This window comes from Daphnia pulex, chromosome 3 (assembly GCF_021134715.1).
Source record: "Daphnia pulex isolate KAP4 chromosome 3, ASM2113471v1".
Taxonomy (NCBI): domain Eukaryota; kingdom Metazoa; phylum Arthropoda; class Branchiopoda; order Diplostraca; family Daphniidae; genus Daphnia; species Daphnia pulex.
Genome location: NC_060019.1, coordinates 2,587,433 through 2,607,961, shown reverse-complemented (window position 1 = coordinate 2,607,961; position 20,529 = coordinate 2,587,433). Strand labels below are relative to the sequence as shown.

General features: G+C 38.0%; 5 protein-coding genes and 1 long non-coding RNA gene across 8 annotated transcripts; 2 read left to right on the top strand and 4 right to left on the bottom strand.

The window, feature by feature from the left end:
* Positions 1–12: 12 nt before the first annotated feature.
* LOC124191550 lies at positions 13–949 on the bottom strand. Its single transcript, XR_006873475.1, has 3 exons — positions 819–949; positions 335–751; positions 13–267 (listed from the first exon to the last, which is right to left on the bottom strand). It is a non-coding gene; the product is annotated as an uncharacterized LOC124191550 (long non-coding RNA).
* A 358-nt stretch (positions 950–1,307) lies between these two features.
* LOC124191546 lies at positions 1,308–5,391 on the top strand. Its single transcript, XM_046584833.1, has 5 exons — positions 1,308–1,642; positions 1,736–2,454; positions 2,541–2,656; positions 2,726–4,440; positions 4,516–5,391. The coding sequence occupies exons 1-5, from the start codon at positions 1,458–1,460 to the stop codon at positions 5,159–5,161; spliced, it is 3,381 nt and encodes a 1,126-aa protein (XP_046440789.1). The 5' UTR covers positions 1,308–1,457; the 3' UTR covers positions 5,162–5,391.
* A 3,663-nt stretch (positions 5,392–9,054) lies between these two features.
* LOC124191548 (early growth response protein 2-like) lies at positions 9,055–13,330 on the bottom strand. Of its 3 annotated transcripts, none has more exons than XM_046584835.1 (4): positions 13,180–13,330; positions 11,237–11,500; positions 10,446–11,162; positions 9,055–10,375 (listed from the first exon to the last, which is right to left on the bottom strand). In XM_046584835.1, the coding sequence occupies exons 1-4, from the start codon at positions 13,211–13,213 to the stop codon at positions 9,957–9,959; spliced, it is 1,434 nt and encodes a 477-aa protein (XP_046440791.1). In that variant the 5' UTR covers positions 13,214–13,330; the 3' UTR covers positions 9,055–9,956. The 3 variants fall into 3 exon arrangements, with proteins under 3 accessions (XP_046440791.1, XP_046440793.1, XP_046440794.1); XM_046584837.1 differs by lacking the exon at positions 13,180–13,330 and adding an exon at positions 12,342–12,518; XM_046584838.1 differs by lacking the exon at positions 13,180–13,330 and adding an exon at positions 11,618–11,953.
* A 751-nt stretch (positions 13,331–14,081) lies between these two features.
* LOC124189773 (telomerase RNA component interacting RNase-like) lies at positions 14,082–15,049 on the top strand. The gene is made up of 4 exons (XM_046582242.1): positions 14,082–14,437; positions 14,616–14,699; positions 14,767–14,836; positions 14,896–15,049. Exons 1-4 carry the CDS (start codon positions 14,105–14,107, stop codon positions 14,922–14,924), a joined length of 516 nt encoding a protein of 171 aa, XP_046438198.1. The 5' UTR covers positions 14,082–14,104; the 3' UTR covers positions 14,925–15,049.
* Positions 15,050–15,056: 7 nt separating this feature from the next.
* On the bottom strand, positions 15,057–17,725 carry LOC124189771 (mitochondrial import receptor subunit TOM70-like). The gene is made up of 10 exons (XM_046582240.1): positions 17,545–17,725; positions 17,110–17,471; positions 16,841–17,048; positions 16,644–16,774; positions 16,467–16,580; positions 16,275–16,400; positions 16,078–16,212; positions 15,786–16,010; positions 15,610–15,706; positions 15,057–15,539 (listed from the first exon to the last, which is right to left on the bottom strand). Exons 1-10 carry the CDS (start codon positions 17,633–17,635, stop codon positions 15,256–15,258), a joined length of 1,773 nt encoding a protein of 590 aa, XP_046438196.1. The 5' UTR covers positions 17,636–17,725; the 3' UTR covers positions 15,057–15,255.
* Positions 17,726–19,720: 1,995 nt separating this feature from the next.
* LOC124189772 lies at positions 19,721–20,529 on the bottom strand. The gene is made up of 2 exons (XM_046582241.1): positions 20,440–20,529; positions 19,721–20,363 (listed from the first exon to the last, which is right to left on the bottom strand). Exons 1-2 carry the CDS (start codon positions 20,440–20,442, stop codon positions 19,821–19,823), a joined length of 546 nt encoding a protein of 181 aa, XP_046438197.1. The 5' UTR covers positions 20,443–20,529; the 3' UTR covers positions 19,721–19,820.

The following is a 20,529-nucleotide window of genomic DNA, read 5'->3' as shown; positions in this document are numbered from 1 at the left end:
TACACAAATTAGTTCAATAAAGATTAAGATTGATTGTAATGAACTCATAAAGGTGATATGCATTTAAAAGTATACTAAAAGTCTTATATATGCTCACGTTCAACACGAGGCATTACTTATGCGGGAATTGGCAGGTCATTTTGGTAGCAAAATGAGCACATGTTAACCCTTCAATACAAAAAACTAGTTTGTATATGGTTTGCATTGTCTAATTCATTTTCACATCTGGAAGCAAATCCCTGTGGTCCTGTTTTCTTGGGTGATAACCTATTCGTAATAAATATGATGTTTACGTTATTTACTAAGATAAAAATTGAGAACGTTGTTAACTTACTTGCAGACTTCCTTCATTTGGTGAAGTAATTTTTTCAATGTTTCAGCATTTTCTATATTTTCGTGTGTGATCTTATTTCTGAGTCGTCGAATATAGCACATCTGTCTTCTTACTTTAGATTCGATAGTTGGATCATCACGAGCAATATAACACGGGAAGGTTTCGATATAATTCATAATTTCCGATGGACCTCCCACGGAAAGTGGTGTTTGATCCGGCCATATGGGATTTGGGTACCCTTTTATCCGCATCCAATCGAGAAGAATGTTTGCGAATTCTGCAATCCAGGAATGGGCTTGGACATACCTCCTATTCCCACTCGCACTCCAATATTCGCCATTGATCAACACAAAGTTTGGGTTGGCGAACCCACCCAATAATGGACGATTTGGAGCAGCCATATCGAGAACTTTATGTCTGAAATAATATGACAAAATAAGTGACAAATAAATAAAAGTCTTGATTGAGATGTGAAATATAATACCTTGACGAGAAGTCCAAAAATCAACAATACGTTAATAAGCTTAAGAATTCGGGAAATTATGTTTAGTTACAGCTTGCAGGCATGACTCTAAACACACCGAGTATCGAGGTAGAAAAAACCCCAAAATGTTCTTTTTTTGGTTTGTATTATAAATGTTTTTTTAAATTTCTTTCGTAGGGTTGAGAACGAAGCGGCTGTTGCGCTTTGGAACCACATCGTTATAGATAGGCCGTTAGGGTGTTGCCGTTGCGCACGCCAACGTGCTTGATTCTTAGGAACCTAACCAACAGTTGGATGTCTCTATTTCAACGGAAAGACATACGCTCCTTTTATGGGAGGGAAGGGGGTAGGGTTGGTTCATGTTATATATATCTTGCGCGATTTGGCGTCAACTAGTGGTACCAAAGCGCAACAGCCGCTTAGGTCCCAACTCGACTCATCCCTTAGGTGAAAATATCTATTATTGCGACGCACTAAAATCTCATATATATAGTATGCGGTTGAGGCGTAGTCCTATAGGAGCTATACGCAATAGTCGGTTGTAGTACAATTTCAAAATCCTTTTAATACAAAGACACAGTGGTTGAAAATTTCGTTCAAAACTGTGAATTTTCATAGTGAATAAAAAAGGAAACGGACATGGAGGAAATGAGCAGTGATACACATTTTTGCATTCCCCACACGACATTTCCAACCCTTGAATATCTACTGAGGAAATCATCTAGAGGTCGTGAAATTGACGAATTCTTTCTTTTAAGACAAATACATCCCAACGTCTTCAAAATCTTAGTAGAATACGACTGTTACAAGTATCGTAACCAGCGGTAAGTAAGCACTACTAAATTGAAATTTTGTAAGATGTTCAACGATATTGACATATTTCATGTTTTAACTTTGCATTCTAATTTTTTACGAAGAAATTGCATCACATTAGATGAAATCTGGGGTGAAAGAATAATGAAAGGATTACCGGATCATTTTACAGCTATATCGCAGTTAGCTTTAGGACTTGAGTACCTTCACTCACAAAAATTGATTCACAGAGATATAAAACCGGAAAATGTCGTCATTTGGGGCGGTGATGGGGCTACTGGGATAAATATGAAATGGGCCTATTACGAATCGCCATTACATTATGACAAATCGAAGAAAATTAATATTGAAAAGCAAACAAATATAAAAAAAGTAAGTGATCGAATAGATCAACCAATACAAAAGGGAGAAGAGATGCTAGAATCGGAAACGAATATCGAAAAAGCAACCGGATCAACATTGGTCATGGAACATGAAAAAAATCCCCAAAAAATAACACTCACTCACTTCACAACACAAAATTTGCAAGAGAAGGAAGAATCCAAAATAAATATCGAAAAAGGAACCAAGCCAATGGGTGACATTGAAAAGGAGTTCCTCGAGAATGAAACAATATTTTTCACAAGTAAAAGATCGAGAACATGGCAAGCTCCAGAGTTGCAAACATTATCAAATCCTCGAACACTTGCTACTTTTGAAAGTGATGTCTTTGCAGCGGGCTTGGTCTTTGGTTCGCTTCTTTTAAATGGAGCCCATCCTTTCGGAGTTGATGAAGACGAAATAACATCAAATATCAAAATGAATAATCCGGTCAATGTTGGAAGTAAGTCTTTACTTTTCAAAGATTTCTTTTCTTACGTGTTACCATTGTAATGTTTTACCATGTTTATTTATTTATTCATTGAGCAGAAATGGAATCGAAACGAGTTTCTAAATTAATCTTGCAAATGTTGACGCACAAAGCAGAAGAAAGAACAATTACATCGTCAGATGTTGTTGAAGGAATGAAATTAATCCAAAGCCAGGTAAAAGATTTTATAGCAAAGCATGTATTCTAATTGATCAATTTAAGGGTTTTTTTTGCACGTTGAAAGATTTTAGAAATTCCCGCATTAATAGACGAATTGGGAAAGAAAAACATCATAACATGGTATTGCCGATTTAATCATCAGGAAAAAAATGTCATTCAAACACTTCAACTCCTAATTGCAAATGGAGGCGATGTCAACAGTGTCGATGAGAATAGAAATAACGCGCTCCACATTCTGTGTAACTATTATTACGAACAGGACGATTTAATTGAGATAATTCGACTTTTCATTGATAATGGAATCAGCGTCAACTGCAAAGACGAAAACGGAGACAACGCCCTCACTAAATTGTGCCAATATTATAAAAACGAAAATTTAAGTGAGATAATTGATCTTTTGATTAAAACTGGAATCGAAGTCAACTGCAAAAACAACAAAGGAGATAATGCTCTCACCTTATTGTGCGAATATTATAAAAACGAAAATTTAATTGAGATAATTCAACTTTTCATTGTAAATGGGATCGACATCAATTGCAAAACCAACACCGGATGGAATGCTCTTCTTTTCTTATGTCGTCACTGTCAAAAAGAAAATTTAATTGAAATCATTGAACTTTTAATTCAACATGAAATCGACGTCAATTGCAAAACCAACACCGGATGGAATGTTCTTCTTTTCTTATGTCGTAATTATCAAAACGAAAATTTAGTTTACATCATTCGACTTTTAATTAAAAAGGGAATCGAAATCAACTGGAAAACCAAAGACGGAGATAATGCTCTCACTGAATTGTGCACATATAATAAAAACAAAAATTTGATTGAGATAATTCAACTTTTCATTGATAAGATCGACATTAATTGCAAAAACAAATCCGGAGATAATGCTCTCACTTTATTGTGCGAACATTATAAAAACGAAAATTTGATTGAGATAATTTATCTTTTGCTTAAAAATGGAATCGAAGTCAGCTGCAAAAACAACAATGGAGATAATGCTCTCACTTTATTGTGCGAACATTATAAAAACGAAAATTTAGTTGAAATCATTCAACTTTTAATTAAAAACAGAATCGAAGTCAACTGCAAAAACTACTACGGAGATAATGCTCTTACTAAATTGTGCCAATATTATAAACACGAAAATTTGCTTGACATTACTGGACTTCTCATTAAAAGTGGAATCGAAGTCAAGTGCAAAGACAGCTTCGGAGATAATGCTCTCACTTTATTGTGCGAACATTATAAAAACGAAAATTTAATTGACATCATTCGACTTTTAATTAAAAATGGAGTCGAAGTCAATTACAAGACCGATGACGGAGATAATGCTCTCACTAAATTGTGTGCAAAATATAAAAACGAAAATTTAATTGACATTATTCGACTTTTGATTAAAAATGGAATCGACATCAATTGCAAACACAAATCCGGAAGGAATGCTCTCACTATATTATGTCGATATTATGAAAAAGAAAATGTAGTTGACATAATTCAACTTCTAATTGAAAATGGAATTGACATACATTTGAAAGTAAATCATTCAGAGAATGTATGTCTTTATGTTTTGGAAAACTTTAAAGATAAAACTGCATTAGACGAAGCCATAAAACTGTTAATTCGGCATGGGATTCAGTTTAGTAGCAAGTGCTATGAAATGCTGCAAGAATGCGGAATGGAAAATCAAATCGGTGGATTGGAAATACTAAAATATATGGCCGAAGAAGAGTTAAGCTTAGGATGGCATCCTAACTGTAGCAGTTGCAATCACATTATGTAAGTAACAAAAATAACCAGTGTAAACAACAAAATAACTTCTATGGCTATTATAAACCACGTTTTAATTTGCAGGTCAATTGAGGAAAGTACTAGAAGGCAAGTGCATCACCACCAAATGTTTGGTAACGCATTTGTTGCCTATCATATGATACTGAAGGATTTACAAGCATGGCAGAAATCTACCCAAAAGTCTGTTGCTGATCAGGACGTACCAAACCCAGGAAAATTGTGCGAAGAAGCTCAAAACCATTTTACGACCTCTGGAGATCAAGAGTGCTTTAAAACAATGATCGAAATCAGCGAGCAAATGAAAGGAGGAGACTCGAGTCTTTTTCAGTGCAACCTGTACGAGCATTACATGAGAAGTTTGCATAGTATCGCGCGTATAATCGGAGCTGAAAAATCAAAGAAGCAGATTGAGTTTTTTTATCTCCTTCCCTTTGATTATCCATTGACGTTCCCAGCCGATAAAAAAGATGACCTTGATTTCAAAACAGTACTTAGCGAATGGGACAAAACTCTTTTTTGTTGGATGCATAAACCAGGCGATGACTATTTCGGAAAAACTTTGAAAAAAGATAGCACGAAGGGCCTGTTTTCGTCAGTGAATGATTCCCTAAATTGTCACGGGCAACAACAGAAAAAAAGGAAAAGAGAAAACAGTGGAAATGAACTGAACCCAAAAAAGCCAAAAATAGACTTCGGGACAGATACATAGTCAATAATTTTAGTTTAGGGAAAGGTGTCAAGAAGAGATCATGGATGTTAAAGTGTGATTTAAAACCTGTGCTCTATTGAAATTGATTTGGGTAAATTAGGAGAAAAATTTGCATCGTGAAATACATTTCTTTCCCTTTTCAAATTTCATGTTTTTAATAAAAATGTTTGCGTTCGAAAATAACAGCCGACAAAAGATGTAAAAAAAAAGCTAATGATCCCGCTGCTAATGTAATCCAGCAGACACGGACGAACGGAAAACAAATACATCTTCGTGGTTATTTATGCCAGTTGAAGTCACTACTGTTTTCCTGGACAAGAAACTAATGGAAATATTGGGACTTACCATTAAAATAAAGACTTAATCATATTTCTGCCTTTCACCAGATGGACAGGTAGATGTAGAAAGCCTTATGGAGCACAGATTGGAAAGGCAATTGGACCAGCATGTGCTCGCATGTGCTAATGTCCAATTTTATGGTGAGTGAATTATTAGGCCAACTCACTCAACAGGCAATAAGCCAGTTTCCACGCTTTATCCTGGCAGAAAATAAAAATGTCATGTGTATTAAATTATGTGTCAATATTAAGCCAAAGTCTATTAGCCTACTTTTAAAGTTTATTCATTGGACCATATTTTGAAAACTGAAATAACTTGAGCAGCTTAAAAATGATATGATTGTAAAGTTACTCCAGAGCTCAAGCCTAACTTTAACCCATAAGCCAAACAAGATTTTCTTTCCATAATCCGTATGCAAGTCCGAGTAAACTCAAAGTCAAAACCTCTTTAAGAAAACAATTTACAATCAAATAAAAAATGTGACGACTTCTTGTTTGGTTTGTTCGAGGTTTTGTTAGACGGTAGGCTATATTTACCTGTGATTGAGATTCTCACCAGCTCTAGGAAGAAAAGTGTATATTTATAAATAGACTGACCGTATGATTCGGTTATAGAAACATTGGCAAACTCCAGGAAAAGTCGCAAGTACAGAAAAATAGCAAAATCGTGAGATTTTCCTGTCTGCAGATACCACCCAGATCCGGCATATCCCAGTCAGAGATAGAACTTTTCAACTTTTAGTCGTTTAAAAGACGCAAGTGCGATGCTGCCGTTGATCATTTCTCATTTGTTTTATTTTCTCGTTCCATCTTTCGCCTCTTTTACCGCTTTTCCATTCAAAAAGGAGTAAGTCATCATCAAACAATTAATTCTTTTTATTTCCTATATTTTTTTCAAATAAATTGATTGCAATATTATCGAGGATAGAATTTAAATTAAAGGAGGCTATCCGAGACTTTCTAACCTTAAAGAAAACTGTGCAGTGCCAGATAGAGTATAGTGCTTGGTTACGGGTATGCCTTGCTAAGGGGATTTATTAAATGAAATAGGCCTACGTTTTAACTAAATAAAGCACCTCGGGATTATAAACAAACTGCCCTGGCCCATGCTGGAACTTGGATGTTGTCCCGCAGACTTCGAAACTCAAAATGGTAACAATGGAATATACTTGGTTTACTGAATAAGAATTGTTATGAAAAATGAACAGATGCTAACGGCGAAGAATTCTTACTGAGAGACCCGTTTGCGGATGAGTTATTGCCCTGCTCGCGGATTCGATCCAGGCTAGGAAACCTATCAAGCCCCAGGGAATCCTACATAAGTTACTGTTGTCGTACCAAATCCCGAGGTCACTTCATTTGAAAAACAAATTTATATCTACCTAGTCCGGCTAAAGTTGCATTAAATGGTTCAAGTCCAGCATGATAGGAATTCAAATGATCCAAGTTATGAAACTGGTCAAAAGATTTCGAAAGCATATAGTTTTCAACTTGTTAACTGAATTTATAAAGCAAAGGTTTAAAAGACATCCAAAATATTTTGGCAATGCAACCCTTTTACATTAACTCAGATCGTCACAAGTTTCAAGCACTTTCAACACAGTGAAATTTTCAAAAGACCAGGATAGATCCTGCAGCATTAGTTTAATGTTGTGTGTGGGAAATGTTAAATAAGCATAAGAGTACAGTATTTATCGGTATTTACATTTCCTCCGGCCCTCAGTCTTCAGGTTCGCACTTTAAATTGCGCGAATTAGTGCGCACATAACTCAGCTAATGTCGCTGCCCCTTGATAAAAAGGATGACCCTGATTTTGAAAAAAAGCTAAGGGAATGGGATCAATTACTTTTCACTTGGATGCACAAGCCAGGAGATGACTACTACGGAAGAACTTTAAAAGAAGATAGTATGACTGGCCTTTTTTCATCAATGAATGATTCTCTAAATTGTCACGGGCAACAACAGGAAAATATAAACAAACTAAGAGTGAATTTGAATAAAAAATACAATTAGGGATGTTAAGCTTGATTTAACAACCTGTGCCCTGTTGGATTTGTTTTGACTTTTGAGTAAATAAGAATAATTGGTGTCAGGAAATAAATTAACTTCACAATTTCCCATCTCAAATTCAATTTTTAAATAAAAATTATTTCTTCTCTTTGCCTTCTAAAATAACAAACGACAAAAGAAAAGCTAACACTCCTGATGTTATCCAGCAGACCTGAACTACAGACCAAGACAGCAAGACTAGTCTGTGTCTGGACAAACAGTAAAATAATCTTCTTGGTCTAAGTCAGGTCTTCCAGACAAGAAACTAATGAAAATATGAAGACTTACCAAATAAATATGACTTGTTGATTATTTCTGTCCAGAAGGACATGTAGATGAAGGAAGTGCTCTTGATCGCTAGTGGCAAAGGCAATTCGACAAACATGGGTTGATGCCCAAGTTTACAATAGGTGAGGTATTTGGCAAACCCACCAATAGCTCTGACAATCTCAGGTTCGGTTCCACACTTCATCCTGCATAAAATAAGCAGTCAATGTATTATATTGTGTGTCAGCCTTTTACTACACATTGGATTCATTTAAAAACTGAATCAAACTTGAGCAGTCTAAAAAATATGGTAAAGTTACCCAAGAGTTCAAGACTTACTTTAGCTCATAAGCCAATAACAAGATTTGCTTTCTTTAATCAGTGCAACAGTAGGCAAGTCCGAGTACACTCAACTCTCTTTTAAATAAAATAATTTCAATCAATGATCACATGCAAAATCTAAAACTTCTTGTTTGGCTTTGCTAGATGGTAGCCTATATTTACCTGTGCTTGAGAGCTGTAGTTAGAAAAGAAAATTCTTTTCTAAACACAGACACAGTTTCTAAAAATTGGTAAAATCAGAAAAAATCGGAAGTTACTCAGACAGACAAAGACAGAACTTGCAAATTGTAATTGCAGTTGTTGTTGACTTGTTGCAGTTTATTAGTTTAGCATTTGAATGTCTGCAACTGCGATGTTGCCGTCGTCCATTATTTCTCGCTTCGGGCCCTTTTTCCCGCTTTTCTATTCGAAATCCAAATTTCCAATTTCCAATATAGTCAATTCTTTTCTCTCATATATACTGTACAAGTGTACATGCAATATTTTAACAATTAAAAAATAAAATATTATCTGCTACTGAGTATAGACTGCAGGTCTGCAAGGTGGGGCGAGGATAGAGATTAAATTAATGTAAGTTTTCCGAGACTTTCTGCAGAGCTATAGAATACTAGCTCTACTTTCTGACAAGAAAAATATTTAATGTCAGATAATGCTTGGTAGCTTATCTCCAAATGGTATTGATTCAAATGAATTTAAAGTAAAATAAAGTAACTTGTGTTGATGGTGTTGATGAGGCAAATGCGTGAAAGTTTTGGCAACTATCGATTACTTCGATACATGACACAACATTCCATATGGAATGTTCTTAAGAAAATTTAAAGCTTTTGAGAAAGTTCAAGCAGCCTATCAAATCTTTACGGCGAACGTTTCACATTCGTTTGAAAATATTCGATTTACTTTAGTTTAACTTTTTTATTTTACAAAATGTTAGGGAATCATTCGACAGAAAATTAAACACAATCAGATAATTCACATGCATTATAGAAATACACCAAAACTAAGATTGATGTACCGCCAACTTTACACAAAAGGAAAGATTCACGTATGGATTATGACGCAATTTCTTGATTGCCAATTGTTATACTGACGTAATACACTAGTTAATCGAAAGAGTATTCAAGACAGGCACCTTGGTACATTAAATTCAGAATGCAACAATTAAACGAGGAACAACTCATTTTCAGTTCCCAAAGGGTTTTGACGAGACTATTCACTCACGGAAACACGGCACGTGTGTAGCCAGTAGCAGAGGGGGCGGGACATACAACATCCAACACGACAACATTTTATGAGACATACAATCCATCAACAACACCTGTTTAATTTCTATGGCGTAACAGTCAAAAACTATTTACAAACGGACAAAAACAAAACAAATCGAGTCTGAATGTCAATGTTTTGAAACTTGGAAAGTTTCAAACCGTTAACCCTACAGCCAACAAGTTTTAAATTTGCGAGTTGCACTTACTTTCGCTCGAGTGGGGGTGTAGTAGAAAAAGACGCGCGTAAACGGTGAACATTTGAAAAGAAAAAACATTCCGGCTTACGGGTCATAGTATTCACTAGCATTAATAGACACACACAATAATAATTTCGATTCTGTTTTTTTTTCTTACTCTCTTCCGAGCTATAATATGTAGAAATGTACCGACAAGAAAGGACAAAGAAAGAAAATGGGGAATAACTAACCAAGAATTTCGATCGTTTCGCAAAACGAAATGTAAACAAAAAATTAAACAAAAAAAAAAAAAATCTTTGGCAGTTGTTTCACACAAAATGAAATCATAACTAAAAAACTATCAATGCAAATTATTACTATTACTACTAGAACTGTTGTATACTTGGTGTGATTGATGGTTGAGATGGTGATTGTTGTTGAGGTGGTGGCTGGAATTGTTTCCGTACGTGTTGATGAGAGCCGGAGGAACACACCCGCCGATAGCCGCAGCGGCTGCGGCCGCCGCTGCTGCAGCAGCAGCAGCTAATGAAGCAGCACCCGGGGGTCTACCACGTCGAACTCCAGTGGAAGCCGGAAGAATGGGTTGATTCATCTGCCCAGCAGCACCACGTTCCCGTCGGTGAACCTTCAAATGTTTGCTCAAATGATCCGAACGGGAAAATCGTTTCGTGCAAACTGGACAGCCGTACGGTTTCACGCCGGAGTGAGAACGTTTGTGACGGGCCAGTTCATCAGATCGAGAGAAACGCCATCCACACCCTAAATTGGATGAAAGAAAATCAAATTAATAAAATGCGATCAGGGAATAATGAAGGGAATGAACATTTACCTGCCCAGGTGCAAGCAAAGGGTTTCTCGCCAGTGTGTCTCCTCAAATGAGCTTTAAGATGCGATGACTTGGCGTAAATCTTTTTGCAGTTGGGATAAGTGCAAGGAAAGATCTTGTCTTCTTCCTTGATGGCCGTTTTGGCTGGACTGCTATTGTTGCTCTTGGTGGTAGTGGTGGGGTTGTTGTTATTAGTCTTGATTGTTTGGTTGAGAGTACGAGGTTGGATGAGTAGAGAGCGACCGCCACTGGATCGACCAGGTTTGCTGGGCTCCATTGGAATCACCACGGATTGCTGCTGCGGCTGCTGATGGATGGAATGCAAAGGAGGCGGCTCCAGCGTCAAAGGATAATACCTCTTGGGCTCGCAATTGTCCAGCTGGAACGGTATAAAAAGCGGATCCTGTTCCTGGTGTAGTGGAACTGTCTGAAAGTTGGTCATCTGATTCGGTTGAACTTCCCAGTCCAATTCGGCAAAATCTCCGCGGTAAGGCCTTTGGACACCGTTCTGATCGGAATCGAGCGAAGTCCACTGTTGTTGCGGACTGATTGACGGAATCGCCGTGCAGGATGGATTGGGATCCAGCAGCAAATCGTCCAGCAAAGGCAAAGTCGGCGAATTGAGGAGATAATTCAGATAGTTATCATCGTCTGTCGTAGCGTCGCTGTGATCCAAAGTAGCCGGTTGATTGCTATCATCTGAATGTCCACTAGATCCATCTAGAAAAATAAATCAAATGTTTAGTTAATAAAGAAAGATTTAAAATTAAACGAATAGAAAATGAAAAACTAACCAGGACTTGAAGTGAAGCTGGGACAACCCGGATTGTAATACAAATCGGAGAGCCATTCTTCAGCTGGTGCAAAACGCTCAAAGGTAAAGCTGTTGTTGCCGCTGCTGTTGTTGTTCCAAGATGAAGAAAATGACGACGATGACGACAAGGTCGTGTCATTGAGACACGTGAGCATCGGATCGTCCTGGTACATGAGCTGGTCGCAATCGATGCTGATCAGCGGCGGAGGGAGCTGAGTCATCACTTCAATCATTTTTCTAAAACCTATTCAACAAAAAGAAGGGAAAAACGAGAACATGTTAGAGAGTCTGATGGCATCATGACGAAAGATTGCGTGAATCAGCATCACATGAATCACATTTAAACGACACAATAACTCACCTATTACAAAAATTACTGAATGTGTACCGCACTAAGCCAACAACAAAATGGAAACTTGTCTGTTCAATGAGCGATAAAAAAGACACTGCGAGGACTGGACCAACGGAAGTTTCGATGTGATCTGACCTCTTATCGCAAGAGGATGCGACTTGTCTTTCCGCTCTCACAGATCATCCATTGTTCCACACCAAACAAAACAATTTATGTCGAAAAATGGGGTGAGACTTATTAGTCTGGAGAGGCCAAAGGTTTCTTTATGCCCCCAAAACAAACAACAAAATTTGGTGAGGACCAGAGACTGAAACGGATCGCACTCGACTGTGAGCTGGACCATGGAAATCTGTTGGCTAAAAAGCCCATCGTCGCCGGCAAACAACCTCCTCCACTTTCAAAAAAACGAACCCCACCCACCCACCCAACACCTCGTCATCAGTCACAAGCTTAGCCGACAACCCTTCACACAAAAATTGTAACACACAAGTTTTTTTTTAAATATGATTATTTTTCTGTTTCCCCGACGTCGTGGTACAAACAGGTACAATGAAATCCGAAACGTCTCTAGCGACTTGTGCCCTGTCCGTCATTGAATTACCCAATGGTAGAAATCAGCTAGATTCAATCAAACATCTACACAAACACTTTGCCGGTCTAACGCTAACAACCACAGCAATCTAATCTTTTAAACAAGCTGAAATACTAAATCGAAAATAAAAGAAAAACTTACTGTGTTGTTGACGATGATCATGATAAACTGTTAAAAGATTTGGAAAACTTGAATGTCGCTTTGTTTTTTTTCACACGAGATAGACTTGGAAGTAGAGAGAGCTCCGACGAGGTCGAGTTCTAATCTGACAATGCAAAAGTCTCTAACCCAGTCCTCTTATATAGTCAAAAAAAAATGTCAGTGGGGAGAGAGACAACCTTTTTTCTTTCTCCGAGAGGGAAGAGAAATGAAAAATTAAAAAGAAAAAAAAATTGTTTTAAACAGGTCAAAGTTGACCTCGCTTTTTTCTCACTTTACCCTTCGAAATTTCTTTTCTCCCATTAAAAAAAAAGGGAAACGAAAAATTTCGTCGGCGACTGTTACAACGTGGATCAGAGTCACGGCTGCGTCTTTTCTTTGATTCCGTAAATGAGCACTCTTTCGACACATGTCTGGAGCATAGTTCATTTACTGTTTATCAGTTAAAGGGCCTTGAAAATGGTTAAAAATCAGTTGAAAGTGATGGAGGAAATAACGTCCAAGTCCACCGGAAATTTCTCGGTAAACGGGGCATTTGACTTTAGTACGACGTTTTAAACAAAATGAAAAAGAGTCTAGAAGGGCCACGACCTTTTTTTTACTTGGAATTTCCAAAGATTGCGAGACTTCTCTAGATATACCGGCCATTGGATCGAACAAATCCCACGTGAATCACCCATCACCCTACAGTGCATTACTCTCTTCTTACTTATTACGACCGATTGCAACACTTTTTGGGTTACATAAAAGCGAAAAAATATGGTGAAGGTTGCAATAGTTATTAAGAATCAAAAAGAAAATGGTTACATCACATTCTTACCGCTGAAATAACTAGAATTGTTGGGGGAATCCATGACACTCAGTTTGACTTAGGTTAGCAGACGACGCAAACACCTGTGGCCACGTTGACTAACATGGAGATTTTGAACACAGGTCGGGATTTTTCTTTTTTTGCCCTTCAGCCGTTCTCTTTATCTCACAGGCCGGTGACCTGACAATTGTACGCACGTCACATGTTTTGTAGGGGGGAAAATGGCGCCCGTCGTAAAAGAAAAGGCTTAACCGCATCGGCCGTAAAAAGAAAGTGAGGACATTGTCTGAGGTCAAGACACTTGCCAGACAATGACCTTTTCTTATGTGTCTACTCGACGTCGACGATGACGTTTCGTAGAATTTAAAAAACATGTTTTATAACTTTTCAACAGCGAGTTCAAACGAGTTCAATTTTTGGGACAAACGACCTGAGTCAATAAGATATTTCACTCGAGATATTTTAATAAGATTTTAATGCGCACCAATTTGTTTTTCACGTCAAGATAAATGAGTTAATGTCTGCACACAATTATTTGACAGCGGATCCATCAGCAACACGATACGATCCACGACGGTTTTTCTTTCTTTTTTTGATGGATTTGAAACAAGTCCGCCGAGTCACCCCACTCCCCTTAACACGGCTGTTCTGTTTTGACATTGATTTGGTCATCTGAAACCGTCGGCGAGTGTTTCATCTCCATTTCAGAAATTAAAATGAAAAATACCGAGGAATGAAAACAAAACATAAATATTTTAGAAACAAAAATCTTTTGCGGATATGGCTCTCTTATCAGTTTTTAATTGTTGCGTCGAATTCCTGATATTATTTATTGAATTATTTATATTTTCGTAGTTGCGCATTTCTATCCCCAGGCATTGTCATCGTTTATGCTGACACCTAGCGGAAAATTTGTTTGTTTGTCAAAAGAAAAATGGCTTCCCCCAGAGAAGAAGGCGAATTGCTGGAAAGCTCAAGTGATAGTTCTGATGAAGAAGATTCTGAAGAAGAACCATCGGGAAAACCCGGACCGACTGCTGTCAAGTTCAAAAATGACGGAAGTTTCCTGGAAATGTTCAAAAAGATGCAGGAAAACAGTCAAACCCAAGTACCTGAGAAGACTGTACACGAACAGCAGCTGGTGAAAGATACAGACACTTCTTCTTCAGCTGAAAAGAAATGCTCTACGAAAAAGGAAGAGGAACCAGCAGCCTCAGCAGCATCACCACAACCTGTTCAACAGAAGAAACCTGGTCTCATGTCCATCGTAAGTCTTCTTCCTCCAGATTCTCCAGAGAACCAACTCAGTTGTTGAATCGTTTAAACAGACGTATCTCTTCCAGTGATCCCAAGGATGATATCCTAGCCCGACATTCGCGGCGGTTTCAGATTCAAAGTTATAGCTGAACGACACTAACGGGCGAGTCATTTCTATATCCGTACAGGTTGGAAAACGCCGTGGTGGCAAATCCCTTCCCGTTGGAGTTGTTAAGAAGCAGAAACGACCCGAGGAAGAAGAAGAAAGTAGTGTAAGTTTCCATATTTATCCCTGGCTCAAAATATGTTTTTAACATTTGTCTTTTATACATTCAATAGGGGAAAACAGATGCCTGGTCCCAGTACATGAGTGAAGTGAAGAAATACAAGGAACGGCTTGGTGATGAAGGTGATATTGCTCTATATTCTGTGATTTACACCAAATCTTAACCTTATATTTGATTACAGAGGAGAAGAACCGACCCCTGGTCAAGTGATTTTCAAACAATTCCTTTACGAGTGTGTGTTGACAATTTGACATATGTCTGATTTGCTTGTGAGTGTGCTTAAATAACAATTTAATGAAGAAAAAAAACCCTTGATACACATTTTGAAATGAAAACTTGACATTGTTCTTGTTTCTTTTATTACAAATATTACTACCCACATTTAACAAAACAAACCCTGACGAACAAGACGGTGACTCGGTTATTCAAGCTAAATTTGCGTTTTAAGGTCGATTCCATAATAAGTTGTGAAAGACTTAAGTCTACAGGGAATTCAGGAAATAGTCAAATCGTTTTTTTTCTTTTTCTTTCTTAGTCGTCATCAGTTCATGGCAGAAGGTAGGGTGACGCCAAGATTAAGGGCCACTTTAAGTTGGGCCAGAGCTGCATCTTTCAATGAAAAGAGGTGCGAAACCTCGGCTTCCGTTTTCGATAACGGAATAGCTTTATCAAAAAGCTCGATCGCCCGTCGTAGGTTGCCGCGTTGAACTTCGATCGTACCAAGAGTCTCGTATGCGAATTCGCACTTGTCATCCATTCGTATAGCCTCTTCGATATGCTTAGTTGCCAATTCAACGTTACCAGTAGACTGCAGCTGGAGCAGACCTGCGTCCGACAAGATAAGAGTTTTAATTATAGCTCCCCAGCTCCTAAAATTAAACAGACATTTCAGTACCTCTATGCACATATGCAGTGGCGTTGTGAGGGTCCACTTCAAGAGCTTTCATAAACAACTCGTCGGCCTTCACAAACTCTTGTTGATCAGACAACACCTGATAACAAAACCGATTAGAAAAAGAAAAAAAATAAGATACTGTCCACAACAAATGAATAATTAGGGTTCCAACTGACTTGTGCATAGAGAAGGAAGCATTCAGGGCAAGTAGGGAATCGGCGGATGGCATCTTCGAACGCTGCCAATGATGCAACGACTTCTCCGGCGTTGCTCATCGCTACAGCGGCTCGGTAGTCTGTGTAGAGCTTCTGGACAAGAGCAATGGGAAAATCTCCATTCAGAGAAACAGCTTTGGCGAAATCACTCATGGCTTCACTGGCTTGATCCAGCAACATGTAAACCTGACAAGAGGGTGGAATACAATTTAGTGAAACCTTTTAAATTCATGAAAGTCAAAAACGGATATACCTGTCCTCTGTGATGGAAGACGTCAGCATTTTCTGGCCCGAGCTCGGCGGCCATCAGCAAATCGTGTAAACTTTCTTCAGGGGAACCAAGTTGCATCCGGAGAGTGGCCCTTTTCACCAAGGCGTTCACCCTAACCTAAAAATTGACAAATACGTTGAGATAAATATGGGGAGAATGTTTTTGTATATTAATTTCACCTTGGGGTCTGTTTCAGGGTCGTTGAATACTGAAGAAAAATCGTCCAAGGCTTTTTCATGCTCGCCAAGTAGGGAAAGGAACGTTCCTCGTAGAAGCCTTGCAAGTCTTTTGATTGTTATGTCACCCTGTTAATAAAGAGACAAGATACTGTGAAATTAAGGTTTCAAAAATTTACTGTCCTATTTCCCTACCGCTTCAGATTCGAGTTCATTCGTGCACAATTCAATAATGGGGTCGAATTCTTTCTCTCTCAACTTGTCCAAGGCTTTGGCGAAATAGCTCTTTTCTTCATCTGTTTCTGGTTGCTGAGAGATAAGATTACAGATAAGAGGAAACGAAACCAAATGAATAATTCTGTTTGCTTTTACCATCGTATTGTCCTGTTTTAGTAGATTAAAAACGGGGTCTTCCGCAAAAGAACACATGAAAGTGTTGACAGAGTGTTTGGACGGAATGACAGACTGTCGGTTTAGCATGGCTTCTTTGGCATGTTCCTTCCCTGCGTGGATCGATCAACGTCTCTTTTCAAATTATTCTGGAGGTAAAGAAATGGGGGAAAAGTTACCTAAATCTTTAAGCACTCTATCAGCCATCAATAATGATGACTGATTCTGAAAGGCCTCCAATATGCATACAGCGGTAATATCTTCTAAGCATGCCTCTAACTGCTTTGTTATTTCATAGGCCTTTGCTCTTCTGTGCAGAGCTTTGACATACTTTGAGTTGTACTGGAGAGCTTCTGTGCAGTCTTTAATGACAGCTTCATAGTTTTTCTGTGAGAGTTAGGCAATATTTATAGGTTGTTGAATTGTTAGTAACATTCTGTATAGGTACCAGTTGTTCAAAGGCGGCTGCCCGGTTCTGGTGGAAAAGGGAAATATCTGTGTTGTCTTTTGGACAGATATCTATGGCTTGTTGGTAGCACTTGATCGCATCTGAATATTTGCCTTCTTTGAAATACTTATTGCCTTTGTTCTTGTATGTTTGGGCCTGCTTGTTAGGGTCTTCTTCTACCACTGGAGCAGCACTTTTTCCAGTGCTGTTATCTATTCCGTTGGCTTTCTTGGGTGGTTGAGTTTCACCAGTGACTGTGACACTAGTAGCTACATCTTCTACACTTTTCTTGCTCTGCTTGTCTTCCTTGTCTGCAGGCTGAATTCCAGTTTTCCTCGATCGATAATACCATATACCGAGTCCTGGAAAAGCCACACATGTGCTTTACATTAGCCATTTTAATTGAAGTCTAACAAGCAATTAGAAAAAACTTACCTAAGGCTACTGGAGCTCCAATAGCTAAAGCTATTTGCCATTTAGGCAATGAAAGCCCGGACGAGGAACCTGCACGTGCGGATCCAGACATTGTTGTGTAAAATGTTTTTTTCCTGGTTGAATGCAGTCAGCAGTCACGGAAACTCCAGACGACGTGCAACGCTCGGGACTGTATTTTTTAAGACCGGCTTTTTTCAGCAACGCAGTTGAAATCGTGAACACTAGATGGCTTAAAGCGGGAATTTGAATTAAATTACCCAATATTCGTGCTATAAAATGCAATCGGTAACCGGATCACACCACTTTTTCCCGTTTTCTGGCGTAATAATCAACAATTTAAATAAATTTAAATCTGTTTTTTAAATAACAAAATTAATCGATTTTTTATGATTTCGGGTGCGTTCAAAATCTTGTAAATTTATGGTGAACTGTGTTCACTAGCATTTTATACCAACTTTATTATAGTACGATTAACTTGACTACAAATAAAAAAATTCCAATCATTATCAATCATAATTTTTCAAAGTCACGAACCCTCTGACGTCATCCGCAGACGCATTCTCAAAAAATCAGCAACATATTTTGAGAAGATTTGTTAACACTTGAAATCACTGGATTGTTGCGACAACACATGACGACTGATGGACATTTCACCACTACGGTAGTTTGTTTAACTTTGGTTCCGAGTCAGAGTGTTAAATTTAAAGGTGACACATGTGTTCTTCTTCGATGCATGTTGTGTACCTAATCTTACTTGAACTCGTGTTATTTCTATCTGTAGTTTAGAAGTTAGAACAACCCACGTATTTAAGTAGAGAAAATAACGTTTTCATTTACGTCAATTATGATAAAAGCAAATCAAATCCTAACACATTTACAGAAATGAATGTCGGTTTTCATGCAAGAATTTTTATTAAGATAACATTATAATGTTATTAAACACACTATAGTGTGTTTAAAATAATGTTTTTAAGTCGTGTGCTTGAAGTAGAAGTGAACAAAATAAAGGTAGGATGGAAGAAAAAACTTTTTGAAAGTGAAAGACGTTATTGCTTATGGAGTTGAACAAAAAAAAAACTTATTCAAAAAAATGTCACGAAATATACAAATCACAAAGAAAGGTATAGCGAATAGGAAACGCCTGTTGTTCAGTAAGACTAAAAGGATACAGATAGACGGCAAAATTAACTTATTAGCAGCCGCCAAGTGGTTTATCTACAATACAATAAACACAAAGAAATACTGATTACGATAGCGGTCTAGCAATTCGAAGTCGCCGAAAGAAAGTCTCGTTTGGTGTAGACGAGACACAACGTAACGATAATTTAACTATTGCGAGAAAACATAGCCACTTCATACAAAAGAATTACTTACGACAGTTAGACTTGATTTCACTGGTTTTTGGTTTCGCAGATCAAGTTATCAACGTGGAACAAAGTCCATCACAACAATATCCACTTTTCAAATCGTAGTCGTAGCGTAGGTATGAATAGAATAGAAAGGTAGGCGCAGTAGTTTGATGTGCTGTCGTTAGATGCTCCGGCAGTTGGTACTCGAAAAGTGCCAGAAATGGTTCAGCAGAGGACGGTTCATATTGAAGGACGATTAGCTGAGAATAACTGTGCCTAAAGTTAAATTAAATATGTGATGGATCCGTAAATGGTTTAAGGTTAGATTTTCAAATAGATATATTAATTTACATCAGCATCACACTCAAACTTTTGGCCAGTTGAAAACGAACAATCACAACTATACATGCTGAAGCGCTAGCTGTTTCTTTTATTGCTCCACGTATAGCAGCGCCCTGGCAGCGCCACATAAGGAAAAAGAATCTGAGGCTCTGCTCCAGATCTCATTTTAAAACTGGCGGCGACAACGTAAACAACATTAGCGTAAACAAGGTTCAGTCTATTTTCAGTATAGTCCAAGAAGGCAAGTCGTCACAAACAGAAAATAACGTTTACGCCATTGAAGATTGAACAAGAATTCAATTTGAAGTCAAATCCAAGGATACCAAGTGCTGTTATCTAGAAATTGTAATACAATTTCGTGTGAATTTCGTTGAGAAACAAGATTTGAAGAAAGACATTTAACTGCAAGTTAGTCAGCCGTTGTTTGTTTCCGTAAGATAAGATATAATACTTAAATTAAACCTGTTAAATGATTGAAGTGAGTCTTTCGATTAAATCTCCTTTGTATTCAAGTTAGCAATTAAACATCACAAAAGTTTTTATGGCTCGAATGATAACGCGACGCCAATCACCGGCGCATAAAGTCTAAAACAAGTCATTGAACCTTCGCAATTTTTTTAATTGCTCGACACAATCCGCTTCGAAGATTCTTAATCGATTGCTGGCCATTCCGAGTTGTTTGAGCATTTGGCAGAGATCAATCATGCATGTGAGCATTGCTTCTAGCCAATATGAATCTTGAATTTTGTTGTGCGTTCCATGGTTACGAATTTGTTTTACCATTTTTAATTTGTTCACAATCCTATTGCGATTTCGTGTCTCTTCAGAAGTTGATTGCCCAGGACGTGAAAAAACGGATGGTGTATTTTCTAAAAATTCAGCAATTTTTTTGACAATGTCAGTTGCACCTTTTTCTTCAAGGTCTTGGCGAGTCTCTTCAGCGAGTCCCAATCTTAAGTTCCGCAACAGGATATCGGCAAATTCCGTGTACCAAGCTAACAGCATAATCGGTCGCCTATTTGCATTTGAGATGTCGTTCATGCGATAATAGTCCCCGTGGATCATGACGAAGTTATCGTCGGCGAATCCCATTCGTCTAGCAGGATTTATTTCCATATCAGAGTCAGACTTCAGGGTTGACAAAAAACCAGAATAATAAAAAAAATAAATAAATACAATTTTTTCCAAATATAAGACTGCATACCATGTGTTTTTGTTCGGTGTTACACAACCGTCGCTCTAAAGAGCGCAATAGGAGAGACGAGTTACTCACGTCCACTGACGAAACGACAAG

What these genes read in the sequence shown, in the direction of transcription:
- LOC124191546 (XM_046584833.1), top strand. Translation starts at nt 1,458, where the DNA reads ATGGAGGAAATGAGCAGTGATACACATTTTTGCATTCCCCACACGACA. An exon ending in TAATCCGGTCAATGTTGGAA is followed by an intron (nt 2,455 to 2,540) that starts GTAAGTCTTTAC and finishes TTCATTGAGCAG; the next exon opens with AAATGGAATCGAAACGAGTT. An exon ending in AGCAGTTGCAATCACATTAT is followed by an intron (nt 4,441 to 4,515) that starts GTAAGTAACAAA and finishes TTTAATTTGCAG; the next exon opens with GTCAATTGAGGAAAGTACTA.
- LOC124191548 (XM_046584835.1), bottom strand. Translation starts at nt 13,213, where the DNA reads ATGGATTCCCCCAACAATTCTAGTTATTTCAGCG. An exon ending in CAGCTTCACTTCAAGTCCTG is followed by an intron (nt 11,163 to 11,236) that starts GTTAGTTTTTCA and finishes TTATTTTTCTAG; the next exon opens with ATGGATCTAGTGGACATTCA. An exon ending in CTTTGCTTGCACCTGGGCAG is followed by an intron (nt 10,376 to 10,445) that starts GTAAATGTTCAT and finishes CATCCAATTTAG; the next exon opens with GGTGTGGATGGCGTTTCTCT.
- LOC124189773 (XM_046582242.1), top strand. Translation starts at nt 14,105, where the DNA reads ATGGCTTCCCCCAGAGAAGAAGGCGAATTGCTGGAAAGCTCAAGTGAT. An exon ending in AACCTGGTCTCATGTCCATC is followed by an intron (nt 14,438 to 14,615) that starts GTAAGTCTTCTT and finishes ATATCCGTACAG; the next exon opens with GTTGGAAAACGCCGTGGTGG. An exon ending in AGGAAGAAGAAGAAAGTAGT is followed by an intron (nt 14,700 to 14,766) that starts GTAAGTTTCCAT and finishes TACATTCAATAG; the next exon opens with GGGAAAACAGATGCCTGGTC.
- LOC124189771 (XM_046582240.1), bottom strand. Translation starts at nt 17,635, where the DNA reads ATGTCTGGATCCGCACGTGCAGGTTCCTCGTCCGGGCTTTCATTGCCT. An exon ending in TGGAGCTCCAGTAGCCTTAG is followed by an intron (nt 17,472 to 17,544) that starts GTAAGTTTTTTC and finishes TGGCTTTTCCAG; the next exon opens with GACTCGGTATATGGTATTAT. An exon ending in TCTTCCATCACAGAGGACAG is followed by an intron (nt 16,011 to 16,077) that starts GTATATCCGTTT and finishes CCCTCTTGTCAG; the next exon opens with GTTTACATGTTGCTGGATCA.